This window comes from Colossoma macropomum, unplaced genomic scaffold (genome assembly GCF_904425465.1).
Source record: "Colossoma macropomum unplaced genomic scaffold, Colossoma_macropomum, whole genome shotgun sequence".
Classification (NCBI taxonomy): Eukaryota; Metazoa; Chordata; class Actinopteri; order Characiformes; family Serrasalmidae; genus Colossoma; species Colossoma macropomum.
In genome coordinates, this window is record NW_023494787.1 from 12,594,981 (window position 1) to 12,613,280 (window position 18,300).

General features: G+C 41.5%; 1 protein-coding gene across 1 annotated transcript; it reads right to left on the bottom strand.

Moving 5' to 3' along the window:
- Positions 1-563: 563 nt before the first annotated feature.
- Positions 564-13,808, bottom strand: LOC118805405 (zinc finger and BTB domain-containing protein 12-like). The gene is made up of 5 exons (XM_036566174.1): positions 13,669-13,808; positions 7,411-7,616; positions 6,362-6,559; positions 3,922-4,095; positions 564-2,492 (listed from the first exon to the last, which is right to left on the bottom strand). The coding sequence occupies exons 2-5, from the start codon at positions 7,612-7,614 to the stop codon at positions 1,479-1,481; spliced, it is 1,590 nt and encodes a 529-aa protein (XP_036422067.1). The 5' UTR covers positions 7,615-7,616; positions 13,669-13,808; the 3' UTR covers positions 564-1,478.
- Between the last annotated feature and the right edge of the window lie 4,492 nt (positions 13,809-18,300).

The window sequence follows — 18,300 nt, forward strand, 5'->3', positions numbered from 1 at the left end:
CTTTGCAATTCAATATTGTGTGATGGTCACATCTCTACATACTTTGGCCATATAAATGATTAAGTGACCCTTATTAGTCCCACAATGGGGAGATTTTACCTCTGCATTTAACCCATCCATACAGTGAGACACCACACACACACTAGGGGGCAGTAAGCACACATGCCCAGTGCAGTGGGCAGCCCTATCCGCAGTGCCCAGGGAGCAGTTGGGGGTTAGGTGCCTTGCTCAAGGGCACTTTAGTCACGTACTGCCGGCTCAGGGGATCGAACCGGCAACCTTGCAGTCACAGGGCTGGTTCCCTAACCTCTAGCCCAAAGCTGCCCCATGCACATATAGGGAGCTTTTAATTTAAGGCACAGGACAAAATACAAGTCACAAACGGATATTCGAAAATCATAGTTTATCGATTTAATGTTTTAATGGCAGAAAGGGAATGGGCGAGAAATGGATTGAACTTGCCTGCTTTTAATTCATCACTGGTCAGGACATGCTTGAATTCTAAACATACAGCATGAAACAAGTCTAAAACCATGGGACATGAATACTCAACTACAACAGTACCGACTTGTTATTAACTAGTTTATTGAATTGCCACACAGGCTAGTTACTGGATACATACATACACATACACTGCAATTAAACTGACACAGAGTTTGTTCTTGTTTTCATTGTTCCCCCCCCCATACTATAGTCCGTTAACATAGTGTTTTCTAATTCATTCAGTGATGAGGCACAGATATACTTAAGTTTGTGACCAGCTTCTCCTAAATATTCGAGAGCATGGCCAACATAAGAGTCAACACCACTGAACTTGCCTACAAAGCCAGGTCTAGATCCTGACACCCAGGTGCTTTTCCCATGCAAATTTCAACCCGTGAGTGCGACTTAAGTATACATGTGGGCTTTAAGCAGTTGGTTCAGGACTAGGGCATGCCTCACTAATACATGTTGAGCAGATCCTGACCTGGCATGCATGTCATTTTTGTCTTAAACCCTGAAAAAGGTAGACTAAGTCTAGCTCTGCTCTTATTCTGTGGTATTACAACTGTTTACGTAAGTGATTTAGCGTTATCACTGATAGGTTGGCCAAGTTGTGGATACCGTTTGGCAAGAAGTGCATGAGAGGTGAGTAAAGTAGGGCTGCACAATACATTGTCTGTTAATCGTCATCACAATATTGGCTTTGCAATGCTATCACATAACCAATGAACCACCGTAGAGGTTCATCAATATGCTCGAGCAGTTGCAAGTTGTATCGTAGTTGCAATATGTAGCATATAACTAGTGTATCAGTATAATATATTGTCCATATCGTGCAGCCCTAGTGTAAACTGTCCTAGCAGAACTTAAGCACTCTGTGTCAGGATCTTCCCTTTAAACCTCAACAAACTGAGAGGCGCATAAGGCCTCTACGTAATCTATCTGTTCCTCTCTAAGGCTACTTAATATTCCATTCCAGCTAAACCGTAGTCACCTTAAACCTCTCCTCCAACCACTCCCTCACTCTCTCGCTGGATCTCCATGTAATTTTGCGCGGTGGTCTTGCCGTGCTGTTCCTTCAGGTGGCGCCGCAGGGCGGGCTTGTGGGCGAAGCAGACGTGGCAGAAGGCGCAGACGTGCGGCCGCTCGCCGCTGTGCATGTTCATGTGGTCGCACAGCGTGGACTTCTGCGTGAAGGTCTTGTGGCACAGGGGGCAGGTGTGCAGTTTGGACGTGCGGTGGACCACCATGTGGCGGCTGAGGTTGCTGGAGTGGCTGAAGTGCTTGCCGCAGCACGGGCAGACGTACAGCAGGTGAGTGGAGCGCGAGTGGACGGCCAGGTCCTGCACCGAAGAGAAGGCTAGGCCACAGTGCTCACATGCTACTGTCCCTGTGACGCAAGATGTAGACCCTACGACGGCCACGGAGTCGTCCCCCCTACCTTCCTCGTCTGTGGGTAACGGCACCACTCCTAAATCTTCATCAGCGCCAGAGCCATCCAGATTAAAGTGGGCAGGCGCCGAGTCCGTGCCTGGTATGTTTCCTGGGCCTTCTGCCTGCTGGTACTCCACTGGTAGCGGACCATCTGTCATAGGCTGGGCTGACAGGTAATCTGGTCCGATATCCGCTCCGAAATTACCCATTATCTCTTCGGAGGTGGGAAAGCGCCAAGCTTGTTGAAAGTTACCCATAGGCCTCCGCTCATGGAAGGTGTAGCGCCTCCTGTGCTTGAAGCCCCGCCCCCTGCCTCTCCTCGGCTCACCATATCGCCGCCTCCAGTAGCGGACTCCAGCCCTCTGGCTGCTACCTGCAGCTCCACCTTCCTCCCTGCCCTGCTCCTCGCCACGTGTCGGCAGTCCCATCACCTCCATTGCCTCTCCAGCCTGCTCATGGACATCACCATTATCTTCTGGGTCTTGGTGGTCATCCTTAATGTGAACCTGAAATACGCTGAAGTCATTTCTCACCTCGTCCTCTTGAATACATCCAGAGGGATCTGGGGCTCTAACCTGTAACATATATGTGAAATATATTTGTCAACTATGTATAAAGAACTGGATACACAAAGCTAACGTTGCTGTTCATTTAAAGAGAAATCTACACAGACAAGCTGAAGGAAATTCACTCTGTAGTATTTAGTAAATACATCTTAACTGTACTGATTTCTGCTTCTGAGTGGCATTGAGTGAATTTACCGTGGCAATAAATCTGTTTATCGGCATAAAATGCAGACAAAACGATCACACACATCAGTTTTGTGGAAGTTCATGATAAGTTTTATGCAAATGTAAAAATACTTACTGAAACACTGTGTGCTTATGACTTCCTATTCATTTCAGTGGAGTGCTGCATAGCTACGGTGTAGCGAAATCTGCCTCGTCGTGAAAAGTTTCAGGAGATTTTTTCCTTTATTTGGCCATTTAAGACAGTGGACTGGTCATGGCCACAAGTGACAAACATTTAACTTTCTGTGAAGGTAGAGAAGGGCAATCTTCCTGAAATCTATGAGTCTTACATAATAATGAAAATTGGCTTTATACAACTGCTGACAGATATTTACCTGCAGAGATTTGGCAAAAAGATGTACCACTGAATGCAGTTTGAGCAGTGAGACAAATTTTAAAAATCTGATGAAGATAGCCAGCTTGCTAATGAGATTCAGCAACATACATTGCTGGCTTGTGTGAATGAGTTCATGTTCTGAAAATTCTAAAAGCATAAGGACACAAGTCTGCATGTTATTCTCACTGTAAGCTCTGATGTAACATTAAAACAAGAAAAAGCAAGCAGACTGTTTACTGCTCCGGATACTGTATGTTCGATGGGTTTACTTGTTCTTTTCCTTCACTTCTATAACAGAACACAGAAACGGCCACACAGCGACTGCAAGCGGACTGATGGTGGAACACAGCGACAAAAAGTGCAAGTGGGGAGTCCCCTCCCCACCCACCCATATATTCGTGAAAAACGAACACTAATCTGCATCTCCCCACCAGGAACAGTCATAGAAAGCTAGTGTCTGTCAAATCTACAGTATTGTTCAAAATTTTATACCTTCATTTTATTACCTATTCCTGAACAATACTTTTTTGGACACCTTTTAAATTACAAACAAAGTGAGTGTGGCTTAAACCAGTAATCGGGTGCCAGAAGTGGGTAGGATTCCTAACCATTCAAGAAGCGCTGATGTTCATAACATGCATACACAATGTAATTTAGCCAATCAGCAGTCTAGATTTTGGTTTATTGGTGCCAAGACTGACTGTTTAGGTATGAAATCTGTACTGAATGACAAAATTTTTGATACTCATTAGTACTGAAGTAATTCAGTTGGTACCTCAAAGCTATCGAATTTAGATACCCAGCCCTAATCGCTGGATCACACTGTTCTGAGAAGATCACTGAGGTATGGTTAACATTACCAAGTATGGCATGTACCTGTCGAATGGACAAATCCTCATCGTCTTCGTGCTGAACACCAGGGCCTTCCACATCAGTGGGCTGGGGATCCTCCTCTGAGCTGTGAGGCTGCAGTGATGACGTGTGATCAGAAGCAGCTGACGCACTTCCACTGACGATCACCGGTATGGACTGGGAATCCTCTGCTTTCATCTGAGTCCGTGCAAATTGGTCATGGAGAGACAGTGACAATGAAAAAGGAAGGAGGGGGAAAAATAATATAAGAAATTTGAAAATGAAAAAAGGCCAAAGAATGGAGAAAGAAAATGTCATTCTTTCCTCAGTATTGGAGAAAACTAATGATGACTTTTATTATCCATTAAATCTATAATTCAATTGAACTACTAACTGAACTAATGTCTTCTGCAGTTTTCTTTCGTTTTGCCTCATCACACCATCGCCATCACTGAGTGGATCTCATTACTCTAAATGATAGCATGTTTCTACGTCCTCCAACCCATGACCAGAGATCAATGAAAGCCTGCCGTCTTTAGGGATGTATTAATTCTTCAAAAGCTCTTGAAAGAACAGAGGATGCTGTGCTTGAGGTAGCTTTTTAATGTAGTGAGTGATGTAAGGCTATGGCAAAAATTCTCCACCCAGTGTAGTCACTGATCATTTACTGCAAGTAACGGGACGGAACAACGAAAGAATCACAAAAGTCAGTAAAACTGCTGATGAGGTTGGATATTATCGTGGATTTTTAACACTTGCTATTTACATCCAACCTGAGTGATTACAAGTGGCCAGCAAGATGTCTAGCTGTTTACACCTGGCATTTCCATGTGTCTGGAATGCATCAGGAGCAGGCATGTTAAATTGGTGACCTTCGGGTCAAAGTGCTATGGAGATTAGTGTTTAGCCTCTTCTAACGCTCTGAATTCAGCTCATGAAGACCTTACTAATTAGCTGATGAGCTGAATCAGGTGTGTTAAATGAGGCAGTGTGCTAAAGTCTGCAGTGTTTCAGGACTGGAGCCTGACATATGTGGTCTAGCGTGACCACTTACGATCGAATTCCATGACTGGAGATGAAGTACCATACATACAGTGGTGTGAAAAAGTGTTTGCCCCCTTCCTGATTTCTTATTCTTTTGCACGTTTGTAACACTTAAATGTTTCAGATCACTAAACTAATTTAAATATTAGACAAAGGTAACACAAGTAAACACAAAATGCAGTTTATAAATGAAGGTCTTTATTATTAAGGGAAAAAGAAATCCAAACCTACAGAGAATTTTTGCCATAGCCTTACATCACTCACTACATTAAAAAGCTACCTCAAGCACAGCATTCTCTGTTCTTTCAAGAGCTTTTAAAGAATTAATACATCCCTAAAGATGGCAGGCTTTCATTGATGTTGGTGTGAAAAAGTGACTGCCCCCAATACTCTGTAGACTGATGAGACAAAAGTTGAACTTTTTGGAAGGTGTATGTCCCATTACATCTGGCGTAGAAGTAACACAGCATTTCAGAAAAGGAACATCATACCAACAGTAAAATATGGTGGTGGTAGTGTGATGGTCTGGGGCTGTTTTGCTGCTTCAGGACCTGGAAGACTTGCTGTGGTAAATGGAACCATGAATTCTGCTGTCTACCAAAAAATCCTGAAGGAGAATGTCCGGCCATCTGTTTGTGACCTCAAGCTGAAGCACACTTGGGTTCTGCAGCAGGACAACGATCCAAAACACACTAGCAAGTCCACATCTGAATAGCTTAAGAAAAACAAAATTAAGACTTTGGAGTGGCCTAGTCAAAGTCCTGACCTGAATCTGATTAAGATGCTGTGGCACGACCTTAAAAAGGCGGTTCATGCTCGGAAACCCTCCAATGTGGCTGAATTACAACAATTCTGCAAAGATGAGTGGCCAAAATTCCTCCACAGCGCTGTAAAAGACTCATTGCCAGTTATCGCAAACGCTTGATTGCAGTTGTTGCTGCTAACGGTGGCCCAACCAGTTATTAGGTTTAGGGGGCAATCACTTTTTTTACACAGGGCCCTGTAGGTTTGGATCACTTTTTTCCTTAATAATAAAGACCTTCATTTATAAACTGCATTTTGTGTTTACTTGTGTTATCTTTGTCTAATATTTAAATTTGTTTGGTGATCTGAAACATTTAAGTGTGGCAAACATGCAAAAAAGAATAAGAAATCAGGAAGGGGGCAAACACTTTTTCACACCACTGTATTTACAACATCTGTTGCTACGTTTGTTACCAGACAAAAATGAGTCCTTGTTCATGTACATATATGGGCTGTTAGAAATGGTTAGATTGAACTGATTGCTAACCCAACTTAAATAAGAAAGGAGATGGAGGACGAAGCTATGCAGCTGCTTTTACCTCTGCTGTGATGTAGCAGCCCTCATGGAAGCTTAAACACTATGTAGAATAGGAAACGTGAAGTAGAGCACACTCACTCCTAGTGGACTGTCGTTCTTAGGCTGCAGGTACCGGCTCAGGGCGCCCCTGCATTTCTCCACCACATGCTCCATTTGGAGGTAGCTGGCTGCAGTCAGGTAATTTACAATCTCTTTGGCACTAAACTGCAGAATCCCTGTGTAACAGGACTGCAGGAGCTCCCGCATCACCGTTGAGCTGTGCAACACTGACACCTGCTGAAAAGATCAGAGGGTGTTTGTTACAAACAAGGACAGCCAGGAAGAAACTTTGTTCCTGTTAAAGGTTCTGCATTTTTCATGGGCCCGTTTCATATTTTTCCTTCGAGGTCCACTTATCACACGTGTGCAGTTTTGTGTACCAAAAACAGTCATGATTCATTTTCACATGATCATTTCCAATTTCTCTTTATCCTTCAGAATTAAACAGGCAGCTTTTGTTACTGTACCTTTAAGACTTACATACAGTCCCATACAAAACCTTGAACACCCCTAGTCAAATTACGTGTTTTGTTGATTTTCTAAGCAAAATAAGTCAACATATCTACGACATGAAACTTAAATGTGGCGTTTTCCTGCAAGTTTTACTGCACAACTTTTATTCATTTATTTATTTTATTATTATAGTTTAACACATAAAATGTTCCATAACTAAGCCATAAATATGCCACATTTTATGCTCCCCCAATATGTTAAATTAAGCAAAAACACAAAAATTGTGCATTCAGATGTGCAGATGTGTACGTATTTATACTTAAAAAAATCAACAAAACATTTCATTAAACCAGGGGTGCCCAAACGTTTGCACAGGACTATGTGTCTATTACCTCTGCTGTTACTTCTCGTTACTTTAATTTTAAAACAGGTCAGAAAAAAATTGTTTTCTATGATATGGGCCCTTTAATGCATGAGAAAAAAAATGTGAAAAGTAAAACTCAGAAAATAGCTCTCAGAAATGATGTACCCAGAAGCGAAAACTTCTCATACAATTTACAGGCTGGCTAGCTTCTTATTGGACGTTTAACTCTTATTAAGTCTCTTAAAGTTAGCACACATCTTGTGGGTGGTACCTGCAACTGTGCAGAGGGGTTCAGCAGAAACTGGTCCCTGAGAAAGGCGGAGCAGGCGGCTAGCACCACTTTATGACCACAGAACATCCTCTTGCCTCCAGCCATGATGGTGATATCGCAGAAGTGCAGCTGCTCCCGTAGAGAGTTCATGTTCCTCAGGGCAACGTCGCCGTGCCCAGGTAACCGGAAACACACCATATCCATCTCTGCAGGACAGGAAATGAAGTCAGGAATGAACTCCAGCAGCACTGCTGATTTTATAGATCACAAATGTTTGCAGCATCAACAAACAGTCTGCCAGGTGCAGTCATTCTTGGCTGAGCCACTAAAAGCAGGGCTGGGTTACAGCCTTAAATGACATTACAAACTAACCTGTAGACTTTAATAGCATAGTCGTAATAACTGTAATAACAGGCAATTTGTTTTAACAACAGTATTCAGTGGCGTCATCACAGTACTAGACACCAATGAGTCTAAACACTATAACCACTCGTGACCAAAAAACAGATTAAGTCAATAACATCTTGTTGTCCAGTATCAACGGCGCATGTCAAGGACTGGGATGTATTAGACAGTAAGCAAACAGTCGGATCTCACAGCTGATGAGCTGAAAGTGGAAACAATGGGCAGGTATGAAGACCTCAGCAACTTTGCAAGGAGCCAATTTATTATGGCCAGACGACAGAGTCGAAGCATCTCCAAAACTGCAAAGCTTGTGCTACAGAAACCTGAACAACTCTAGTTTTAGGTCAGAATGGCCCTTTAGGAGTTTGATATGGATATTAAAAAAGAAAAAGAGATATTGTTTCATCCTCTATATGATCTCTCTAAGTGACATGGTAATATAGTGAAATATTATAGTGAGATGACAAATTACTGTGGTAATTCCTTCCATAGCTCCCGAATAGGGGTTCTGCTTACAATGCAAGATTACATTTCAGAAAACTGCATTTTAGGCTCATCAGTATTAAGGCCTCACAATCTGTTCATTGTTGGACAGATTTGTTTGAGGCAGCTAGTTTGCTTTAAAATCAACGTAATGACCCCTACTTTTGACACTTACTGAACATATTTAAGAGAAAGAGAAAAGACATCAATATTAATTTACTAATGTTTCTCCTCCACACCTTTGTACTCTGGAGCGGCTGGGTTCCAAAAAACGCAGTGAAATATTAATATTCTAGGCACAGATGGTTAGCTAGTGTTTTGTCTAACCTGTTCTTGTAAAAAATATTATTTGATCTGATGAGTAATGAGACTCAAATGTAAAAATGTATATAAAAAATTGAATTTATACATCTTTATAAATATTTTAGAACAACATGAGCGCGCACTCACACATTTAGACTGATAAGGGCATTGAGGACATGAAGCAGGCACAGGTTCTCCAGCATCAAACATTCAAAGTCTTCCTCTTCTGAGAGGTTCCACTGCACGCAGCTGCAGCGAAACCACTCCTCACACTGGGGATAAAACACACTTGACACAATGGCGTCGTCCCCAGGGGGGCTGGAATGCTTGCACCCGCCACAAGTGTCCTTAACAGCGATTCAATCTCTAACTGAATAGTCAGTCACCTGTCTTCAGCGCCAGGGCTTTTCTCTTTTCACATGCAGGTTGAGAACATTTGAATTATCATTCATTTCACATTTTATACCATTAACTTTTGAAATCTCAGGGTAAGAGTGGTGAATTTATAATAACATTGTCACATCTCTCTTCTCCTGGGAGTGAGGAGGAAGAGAAAAAGGTGGAGGTGGTATTGGGACTGCTTCTGCAGCTGGGGGTTCTCCTGGATGTCACAGGAGGTCTTTTTTGGTGCTCCAGCGGTGGGGTCCTCGGTGATCTAGGCCCCTCTGCTCCTTTGCCTTTTAAGCCTTGTTGGCTTAGTCCTGCTTCTGCCACAGCAGTGTCTCATACTTCTCTCCAGTGATGTCCCAGGCCTCAACAAAGACTCTCCTAAAGGGACTGGGAGGGGCTGAGCGTCCTGGAGTGGGTGATGGGGAGAATGCAGAGATAGTGTTGTAAAGTCCTCCTTGAGTGTATGGGCTTATGGGAAAATGTTTTGTGCAAATAATCAATGGTGGAATGTCCTCCCCAGTTGCACTGAAGCAGGCCAATACAGACATGTGGTCTTGGGTGCCGGCGGCCTGCTGGTATGTATATGTCAGTACCTTGTACCTGCGATGTCTGGTCCCCCGGCATAGATGTCAGCAGGCTAAACTGCTGCCCAGGTCAATGCCGTCAGGGGTCCAAACGCTTAGTCCATCCGCATGCCTCCTTCTAAAACAGTGCCACCACTTCTTACACAGCAGTGGCACATCTTCACTGGGGTTCCTCTTCATCCCCACTGCATTGCCGTATGCCTACAGCTGCATCGTAGTGAGCAGGAACCCATGCTGCACACAGTATATTCAGTCCTACACTAGAGCCCTTTCATCCTCTGGTGCCAGTAACTATTAACGACCTGTGCAACAGCCATGGGTCACTTGCCCACTCACTCAGTCCTCCAAGGTGTTATGGGGGACACTGAAGAGCTTGGCTGCACTGTGTACAGCCATGCCAACAGAAACCTCCTCCTCCATACCACGTCCTCTTCCCTTCAAATTTTTCTCTTTGGCATTTTTCTGTGAATATAAGTATTGTATTTGTAGCTTCTGTGCGTTTTTACGACATTAATCCTACATTATTATTATTATTATTATTACTATTATTATTATTAGAAACAGTGGTATTATTATATAAAGTTAGATATGACGTTATTATTAGTAGGAGTAGTAGTAATATTACTGCTATGTCTGTAATAATGTTTGTTTTTATTTACATTACTTTGCTTGTTTGCAGCGTCCAGTTCTTTGAGTGTTTGATTGTGCCAGTCAAATGCGTTTCCACATCATTCTCACCAGACTCAATGGTTCACAACAAGATCACATTTGTCCTCTGCGGGCACCCTTACTCCATATATGTAACAATACTAGAGTCGATTTAAGGGGAGCCAGGCCATTTCCTATTTCTTTCTTTATCAAAAATATGACTGCAAAACGGTAGAGGGCACCCACAATTGAGTGAATGAGGATGAGAGGAGCTAAACATAAAAAAATAATAATAACAATAATAATAATAATAATAATAAAATAAAAAAAATAATTAAACTTGTTTTTAACCATTTGTATGGGATCTTCTTTTAATTTTGGAAAGTGGTATTTTATAAGAAAAAAATGAAAGAAAACTTTCTTTTTTCTTTCTGATTTTCTAGAGCAATCGTTCTAGATAATAGGAGGCGAGCATTACGGTTACTGAGGGCTGATTGGTTGGCATTACTGTTACTGAGGGCTGACTGGTTGGCATCACTGTTACTGAGGGCTGATTGGTTGGCATTACTGTTACTGAGGGCTGATTGGTTGGCATTACTGTTACCGAGGGCTGATTGGTTGGCGAGCTTACGAGCTCACTGGCTGAGTGAAGCAGTTCACTCTCATTGATGTTGTGAACGTACATCTGGCACTGTTAGAAGACCTATAACTGGAGTTCAAAAGTGCTTAGAAATAACAGCAGTGTTGAAATATTTTATGCTGTTCAGAAAATTGGTGCATGTTTAAGCCTTTACTATGATTTTACACAAAACTCCACAGCTCTTACACCTCCTATTTTCTACACAATACCACGGCAGCAAACTCTTCACCTCAGAGCGAAGAAAGCCAACCAGCAAGACTTTAATACCAAGACAAATGTTTATTGTGAAATGGAAATAGTGTTGTGTGTTCCACACAGTTTTGTACATGCAGAATTACATCTTCAGCACTACTTAAACACTGTTTTCTGGTGTGATTTTTTTTTTGTTGAAAGAATGAAGTTGAGGTTAAATGCCCTACTAAGGTGGGAGCTTGTGTTTTGTGAATTCCTTCACAGCAACTGGCAAAGTGAGGGGAAATACGCAATATGTGGAAGTGGCTAAAATTTGGGGGCATTCCTGCTGATTATTTCAACATCCAATTTAAATGGTATTAACTGTCAAATTGAAATAAAAGAAGCTGACAACAGCCCTAAAAGCATTATTTACAATTACAATTATTTACAATCATTTAAATGCTTACTGATAGTGATACGATCCCACTGAGCAAAGAGACAGCTGATCAAATAGACCAACCCATTTAGAATCTAGATTAAAAACATCTTAACACGTTCCTAAACATTAACGTTAAACTGTCATAAAAATCGGTAATTAATGTAAATACATACCAGATATGAAGTGTAAGGACTAAGTCAAACGGACGAGCTTAACCTGAGTCTGTAGAAATGACCAAGAAGCGCCAAGCAGATCTCTTCAGGGAACATAATTATTTTGACTATTTGCTTACACACACGTTGTGATCTAGCAAAAATAAATTTAAAGACTACATCGTGAGCTAGAATGAGAAAACTGAGTTTAATGCTCCTGAGTTTAACGCAAGCTCTGGTAGAAACAGTCATGCATCAACACAACAATTGCTTCCAAGCTTCATGCACACACACACACACACACACACACACACATGTATGGGATGTAAACCCCCAAAGCAGAGTAAGAAGGTGTTAGTATAACGTGAGGTTTCCAGACTGGATCAGGGTATGGCTGGAGTTACAATGCACATTTGCCCAAAACTAACAACCAATGTAAATAAACTATTATAACTGCAGTTCACATCAAGTTAAGACACCACGGAGAGACTCTGGCAATGTATGGGTTACAAAATGAAACAGGCTTCATACAAAACCAGAGAAAAAACAATTACACCAAATAAACATATCAATACCTAAACAAGGCACAAACATCACTACAATGCCATCTTTATATAATCCAATCCAACCTGTGCCATATTCTTCAAACAGTCTAATTCTGGACAGTACCTTTCCTAAACTGCTGTTCTGTAATTGTACTGAACGCAGTCCGGGAGCGATGCTGACCGCCCCACGATGGCAGTGCTGCGGACATGCCTGGCTGAACCCAAAGTGGCATCTGTGTATGTAAAATCCATAGGCGTGACACTACAGAGTTTGTGCCACTGAAAATGAAAAATATGGCCTACAATAACTTTCCATTTTAGTTATCGTTAGAGCTGGGTGATATGGCAAAAATATTATATTGTGATATTTAAGAACATTTCATGATAATCGAAATGTCACGATATTTTTTTTTCAGACATACGATCAGTTGGAACAAAGAAAAAATAAACAGTAGTGCCAAAAAAATACTATCAAAAACGATTAATTTTATTCAATATTTCGCATACTGTGTTGAACAAAAAGCAGTTAAACAGGACTAAAGATCTTCCTCCCTTTAAATTAGACAGGCAGTTGGTCAGGCTGATGATATCCATGATGTGTTTAGAAAAGCATACTGTATCGTATAGTGACATCATTTGTCATGATAACAATACACAGCCCTAATTATTGTGATATTTTTTTACTGTTTTATCATTTTTAAATCTTTTATTACAGTATTACGACACACTTTCCCGAGCATATCGTCCTCAGCACTATAACAAGACTGAACAAGTGCATGTTTCATTGGAAACAACCAGTCCTGTTTTACTGGATCGGTCCTGCTTACTGCTTTACTGGATGTGGCGCTGTGCTGTGTGTGAAACACTGAACAAGCATTTACTGTATTCATGGTTTCTGAAGCCTGTTTTTATATGAAGCCCCATCGGTGCGTTATGTCTGTGTTTAAATGTCGTGAGAGAGGTGAGTTCACTAAAACTGGACGCGAGGCCGACAGTGGCCCGCCATTCTAGCGGTATCAGCCTAAACAAAAGTCCACAAAAACCCCACAACTGAAAAAAATACGAAGCCCAAGTCGGCTTCTTATCCGCCATCCTCTTGTACGAATTTTCCCCATTCCACCTTAAATGATGCAGCAGTTGCATTCACGCTGCAGCATTTAAGGTGGAACGGGACAATTCGAACAAGAAGCTAGCGGATAAGTTCGTGTTAAGTTAGCTGTTAGCTTTACTCGCTGAATGACTTTAAGGCTATGACTGCAGCTCCAAGCTGAAAGACAGAAATCTGTCGAGGGTTGGATTTCCTAAGATATATAAATTATGCATCACACTGTATGTATTAATGTAAAAAAGAGGAACTGGTAGCTGTAGCATGCGTGCTAACGGCACTATCTATTGTCTCCGTTAGTGCTAATGCTAACTGCGCCCGCAATCGATGTTTAATTAACGTTGGCGCTACTGTAGCTAGTTTTCCCACGCCGTCCTGTCTTAAACTTACCTCTAACGTTGCGGCGAGCGATCCCTTCAGTCCCGAAAACGAAAATAAGCGCTTTAACGAAGCTGAATTAACTTCACGCCGCTACTGTTTACTTCCCCATTACAGTTGCCTCGACTACGGCAGCCGGGTTGAGACGCGTTTGAAAATACTGAAATGCCGAAAAAACCGAATTTTTAGCCCGGTGAAAGGAGAATTTTACGGAGGTCCAGAGAAGCCATGAGGTAGTTATAATGTCACAAGATTAATAAAATCACAAGAAAAATAATTCGTGATCTCGAGAAAAAACAACTTTTGTGATTTTGACATCACAGGACAATTAAGTCAGGATCTCAAGATAACAGTCCAGACAATTACAAGTACCTTATGGGCTCTCTGAATGGAACAGTACGGAGCCCCGCTGGTGACATCCTGTATAAACAGAAATAATGCGTGGCCACGCCTTATTAATGTATGGGAACGAGATCCTAATGCGTGGCCACGACTTAGTAAGGCGTGGGAATGAGATGATGAAGTCGTGGCTACGACTTAGTAAGGCGCCCACGCCTTACTAAGTCATGGCCACGACTTGATCATCTCATTCCCACACCTTACTAAGTCGTGGCTATGCATTATTTTTTTATTTACACAGGATGTCATCATCAGGGCTCCGTAGAACAGAGTCCTGCTGGTGATATCCTGTATAAATAAAAATAATGCGTGGCCACGACTTACTAAGGCGTGGGAAAGAGATCCTAATGCGTGGCTACGACTTAGTAAGGCATGGGAACGAGATCCTAATGCGTGGCTACGACTTCGTAAGGGAACAAGATCAGGGCTTACTAAGTCGTGACCACACATTAGGATCTCATTCCCACGCCTTACTAAGTCGTGGCCACGCATTATTTTTATTTATACAGGATGTCACCAGCGGGGCTCCGTATTAAGGCATGGGAATGAGATGATTAAGTCGTAGCTACGACCTAGTAAAGCGTGGGAACGAGATCCTAATGCGTGGCCATGACTTAGTAAGCCGTGATCTCGTTCCCACGCCTTACTAAGTCATGGCCACGCATTATTTTTTATTTACACAGGATGTCATCATCAGGGCTCCGTAGAACAGAGTCCTGCTGGTGATATCGTGTATAAATAAAATAATGCGTGGCCACGACTTACTAAGGCGTGGGAACGAGATCCTAATGTGTGACCACAACTTAGTAATGTGTGGGAATGAGATCACGGCTAACCTTGACCACAGCTTAATAAGGCACAATCTCATTCCCACACCTTACTAAGTTGTGGCCATGCATTAGGATCTCGTTTCCACGCATTAATAAGTCATGGCCATGCATTATTTTTATTCATACAGGATATCACCAGCAGGGCTCCGTATTCTCTGTACATAGAATTCCACTGATTTTTAGAAAATCACTTAACTCAACCGCTGAGCTGTAAACATCATCATTCAGAGTGGCTTGATGAGAAATAGTGTATTTCAAGCATGGTAACCAGGTGTCTACAGCGCAACCACAGCCATCCAAAATGACCAGTGAACCTGCACGATTCTCCTGATTTTATACAGGTAATTTTATAGGTTGTATAGGTTGCTGATAACGGTAAAATTACGGTAAAATTTTTTGATTGTAGACATCGTAACAACCATTCAGTCATGCAAATGGTTCTCTGAGTGTTCATGGTTCCATACAGGACCATTTTCTTTACTAAAGAAATCTTAGCCATCTTTTTAAGAGCAATTTCAGGAAACTGCAAAATGATCATTCCGTTTTTCCAACGTCATGAAAATGGGTCCAGCAAATCCTGAACTGTCCAATTCCAACACATTTATTTGGATAGTGCTTTTCACAACTGCCATTGTTACAAAGCAGTTTTGCAAAAATCAAAGGTCCAACACCCTAGTATGCAAACTAAGGGCGACTGTGGTAAGAAAAAACCCCCTAAGAGCAAGAGGAAGAAACCTTGGGAGGAACCAAGACTGAAAAGGGGAACCCGTCCTCATCTGGTCGACACCAGATAGCCAAACAATAACATAAAAGCAGTAAGAGTTATGAGAGTTGAAAAGGAGAAGACTGAGGAACATACAATAATAATTAATGGGAAAATAAGCGAGTCTGACCAAAGTGCAGAAATGTTTAGATTACCAACGACTATCAGAAGGTATTTAAAAAATGAGAATGAGAATAACATCCATGATTTCTGCAAGGACATGCAAGTTTGAACAATTAACGATTGTGGCGTGAGGCAGGTATACAATGTCTCAGAAGACTACAGACTAATGGTGACGAACTTGAAAACACCAAAACAGCCATTAAGTACAAACAATTCATTTTTCAGGAGATATTACTGATGAGATTAGATGTGAGATAATCCACTTGCATAAGGAAAATATGTGAAAAAAGTGCTGAGAATGATCCGCCTGGTCCTGTGGGGGTTCTGACCACTGAAAAACAGTGTAAAAGGGGGCTAACTAAGTATGCAGAGAAACTACAGTCTGTATATATGACAAGTGGACCTGACAAAATGCCCATTGGCCTTTACATTGTGTGAATTTCATTATGAATGGGCCAAAAGAAATGACAAAATTACTTGGGGGGAAAAAAGTCTGGTTCCATTGACTTCCATTAAAAGTAAAATATGTTTTTTCTTTCTCCTGTAAAGTTACTATTTTGGAGATACGAGGTTTTGTTCCGACAGCAGCAAGAATATATAGCAATACAAATACACACACACATAATTTTACACACACACACACACACACACACACACACACACACACACACACACACACACACATATACATATATATATATATACGCACACACACACACACACACACACACACACACACAGTGGGGTGGGAAAGTTTGGGCAGCCTTGTTAATTTTCCTGATTTACCTTTATAAATCATTGATTGTTTGGATAAAAAAATTCCGTTAAATATATCATATAGGGGACAAACACAGTGATACTTGAGAAGTGAAATGAAGTTTATATGAATTACAGAAAGTATGCAATAACTGGTTAAACAAAAGTAGGCAGGTGCATAAATTTGGGCACTGTTGTCATTTTATTGATTTCAAAACCTTTAGAACTAATTATTGGAACTCAAATTTGGTTTGGTAAGTTCAGTGACCCTTGACCTCCATACACAGGTGACTCCAATTATGAGAAAGGGTATTTAAGGGGGGCAATTGTAAGTTTTTCTCCTCTTTGCATCTTCTCTGAAGAGTCGCAGCATGGGAGTCTCAAAACAACTTTCAAATGACCTGAAAACAAAGATTGTTCACCGTCATGGTTTAGGGGAAGGATACAGAAAGCTATCTCAGAGATTTCAGCTTTCAGTCTCCACTGTGAGAAACACTGTGAGAAAATGGAAGACCACAGGCACAGTTCAAGTCAAGGCTCGAAGTGGCAGACCAAGAAAAATCTCGAATAAACAGAAGCGAAGGATGTTGAGAACAGTCAGAGTCAACCCACAGACCAGCACCAAAGACCTACAACATGATCTTGCTGCTGATGGAGTCACTGTGCATCGTTCAACTATTCGGCGCACTTTACACAAGGAGATGCTGTATGGGAGAGTGATGCAGAGGAAGCCTTTTCTCCGCCCACATCACAAACAGAGCCGCTTGAGGTATGCTAAAGCACATTTGGACAAGCCAGCTTCATTTTGGAATAAGGTGCTGTGGACTGATGAAACTAAAATAGAGTTATTTGGGCATAATAAGGGTCGTTATGCATGGAGGAAAAAGAACACAGCACTCCAAGAAAAACACCTGCTACCTACAGTAAAATTTGGTGGTGGTTCCATCATGCTGTGGGGCTGTGTGGCCAGTACAGGGACTGGGAATCTTGTTAAAGTTGAGGGACGCATGGATTCCAATCAATATCAGCAGATTCTGGAGATCAATGTCCAGGAATCAGTGACAAAGCTGAAGCTGCGCCGGGGCTGGATCTTCCAACAAGACAACGACCCTAAACACTGCTCAAAATCTACTAAGGTATTCATGCAGAGGAACAAGTACAACGTTCTGGAATGGCCATCTCAGTCCCCAGACCTGAATATTATTGAAAATCTGTGGTGTCACTTAAAGAGAGCTGTCCATGCTCGGAAACCATCAAACCTGAATGAACTAGAGATGTTTTGTAAAGAAGAATGGTCTAAAATACTTTCAGCCACAATCCAGACTCTCATTAGAAGCTATAGGAAGCGTTTAGAGGCTGTTATTTCTGCGAAAGGAGGATCTACTAAATATTGAGTTAAGGTTTTTTTTTTTGGTGCCCAAATTTATGCACCTGCCTAATTTTGTTTAGACAATTATTGCACACTTTCTGTAATTCATATAAACTTCATTTCACTTCTCAAGTATCACTGTGTTTGTCCCCTATATGATATATTTATTATTTTTTTATCCAAACAATCAATGATTTATAAAGGTAAATCAGGAAAATTAACAAGGCTGCCCAAACTTTCCCACCCCACTGTACATATATATATATATATATAAAAGAAATCTTGTCACATTATCCTCCATTACAAGTCAAGAATGTTTTTTCCTTCTCCTGTACAGTCACCATTTTGGAGGTGTTGTTCAGATACTGAATATAAACAAATACAAATAAACATGTTATGTTATA

Coding starts and splice junctions, on each gene's coding strand:
- LOC118805405 (XM_036566174.1), bottom strand. CDS start 7,614: ATGGATATGGTGTGTTTCCGGTTACCTGGGCACGGCGACGTTGCCCTG. Junction 6,560..7,410: donor ACCCCTCTGCACAGTTGCAG/GTACCACCCACA, acceptor TGATCTTTTCAG/CAGGTGTCAGTGTTGCACAG. Junction 4,096..6,361: donor AGAACGACAGTCCACTAGGA/GTGAGTGTGCTC, acceptor GCACGGACTCAG/ATGAAAGCAGAGGATTCCCA.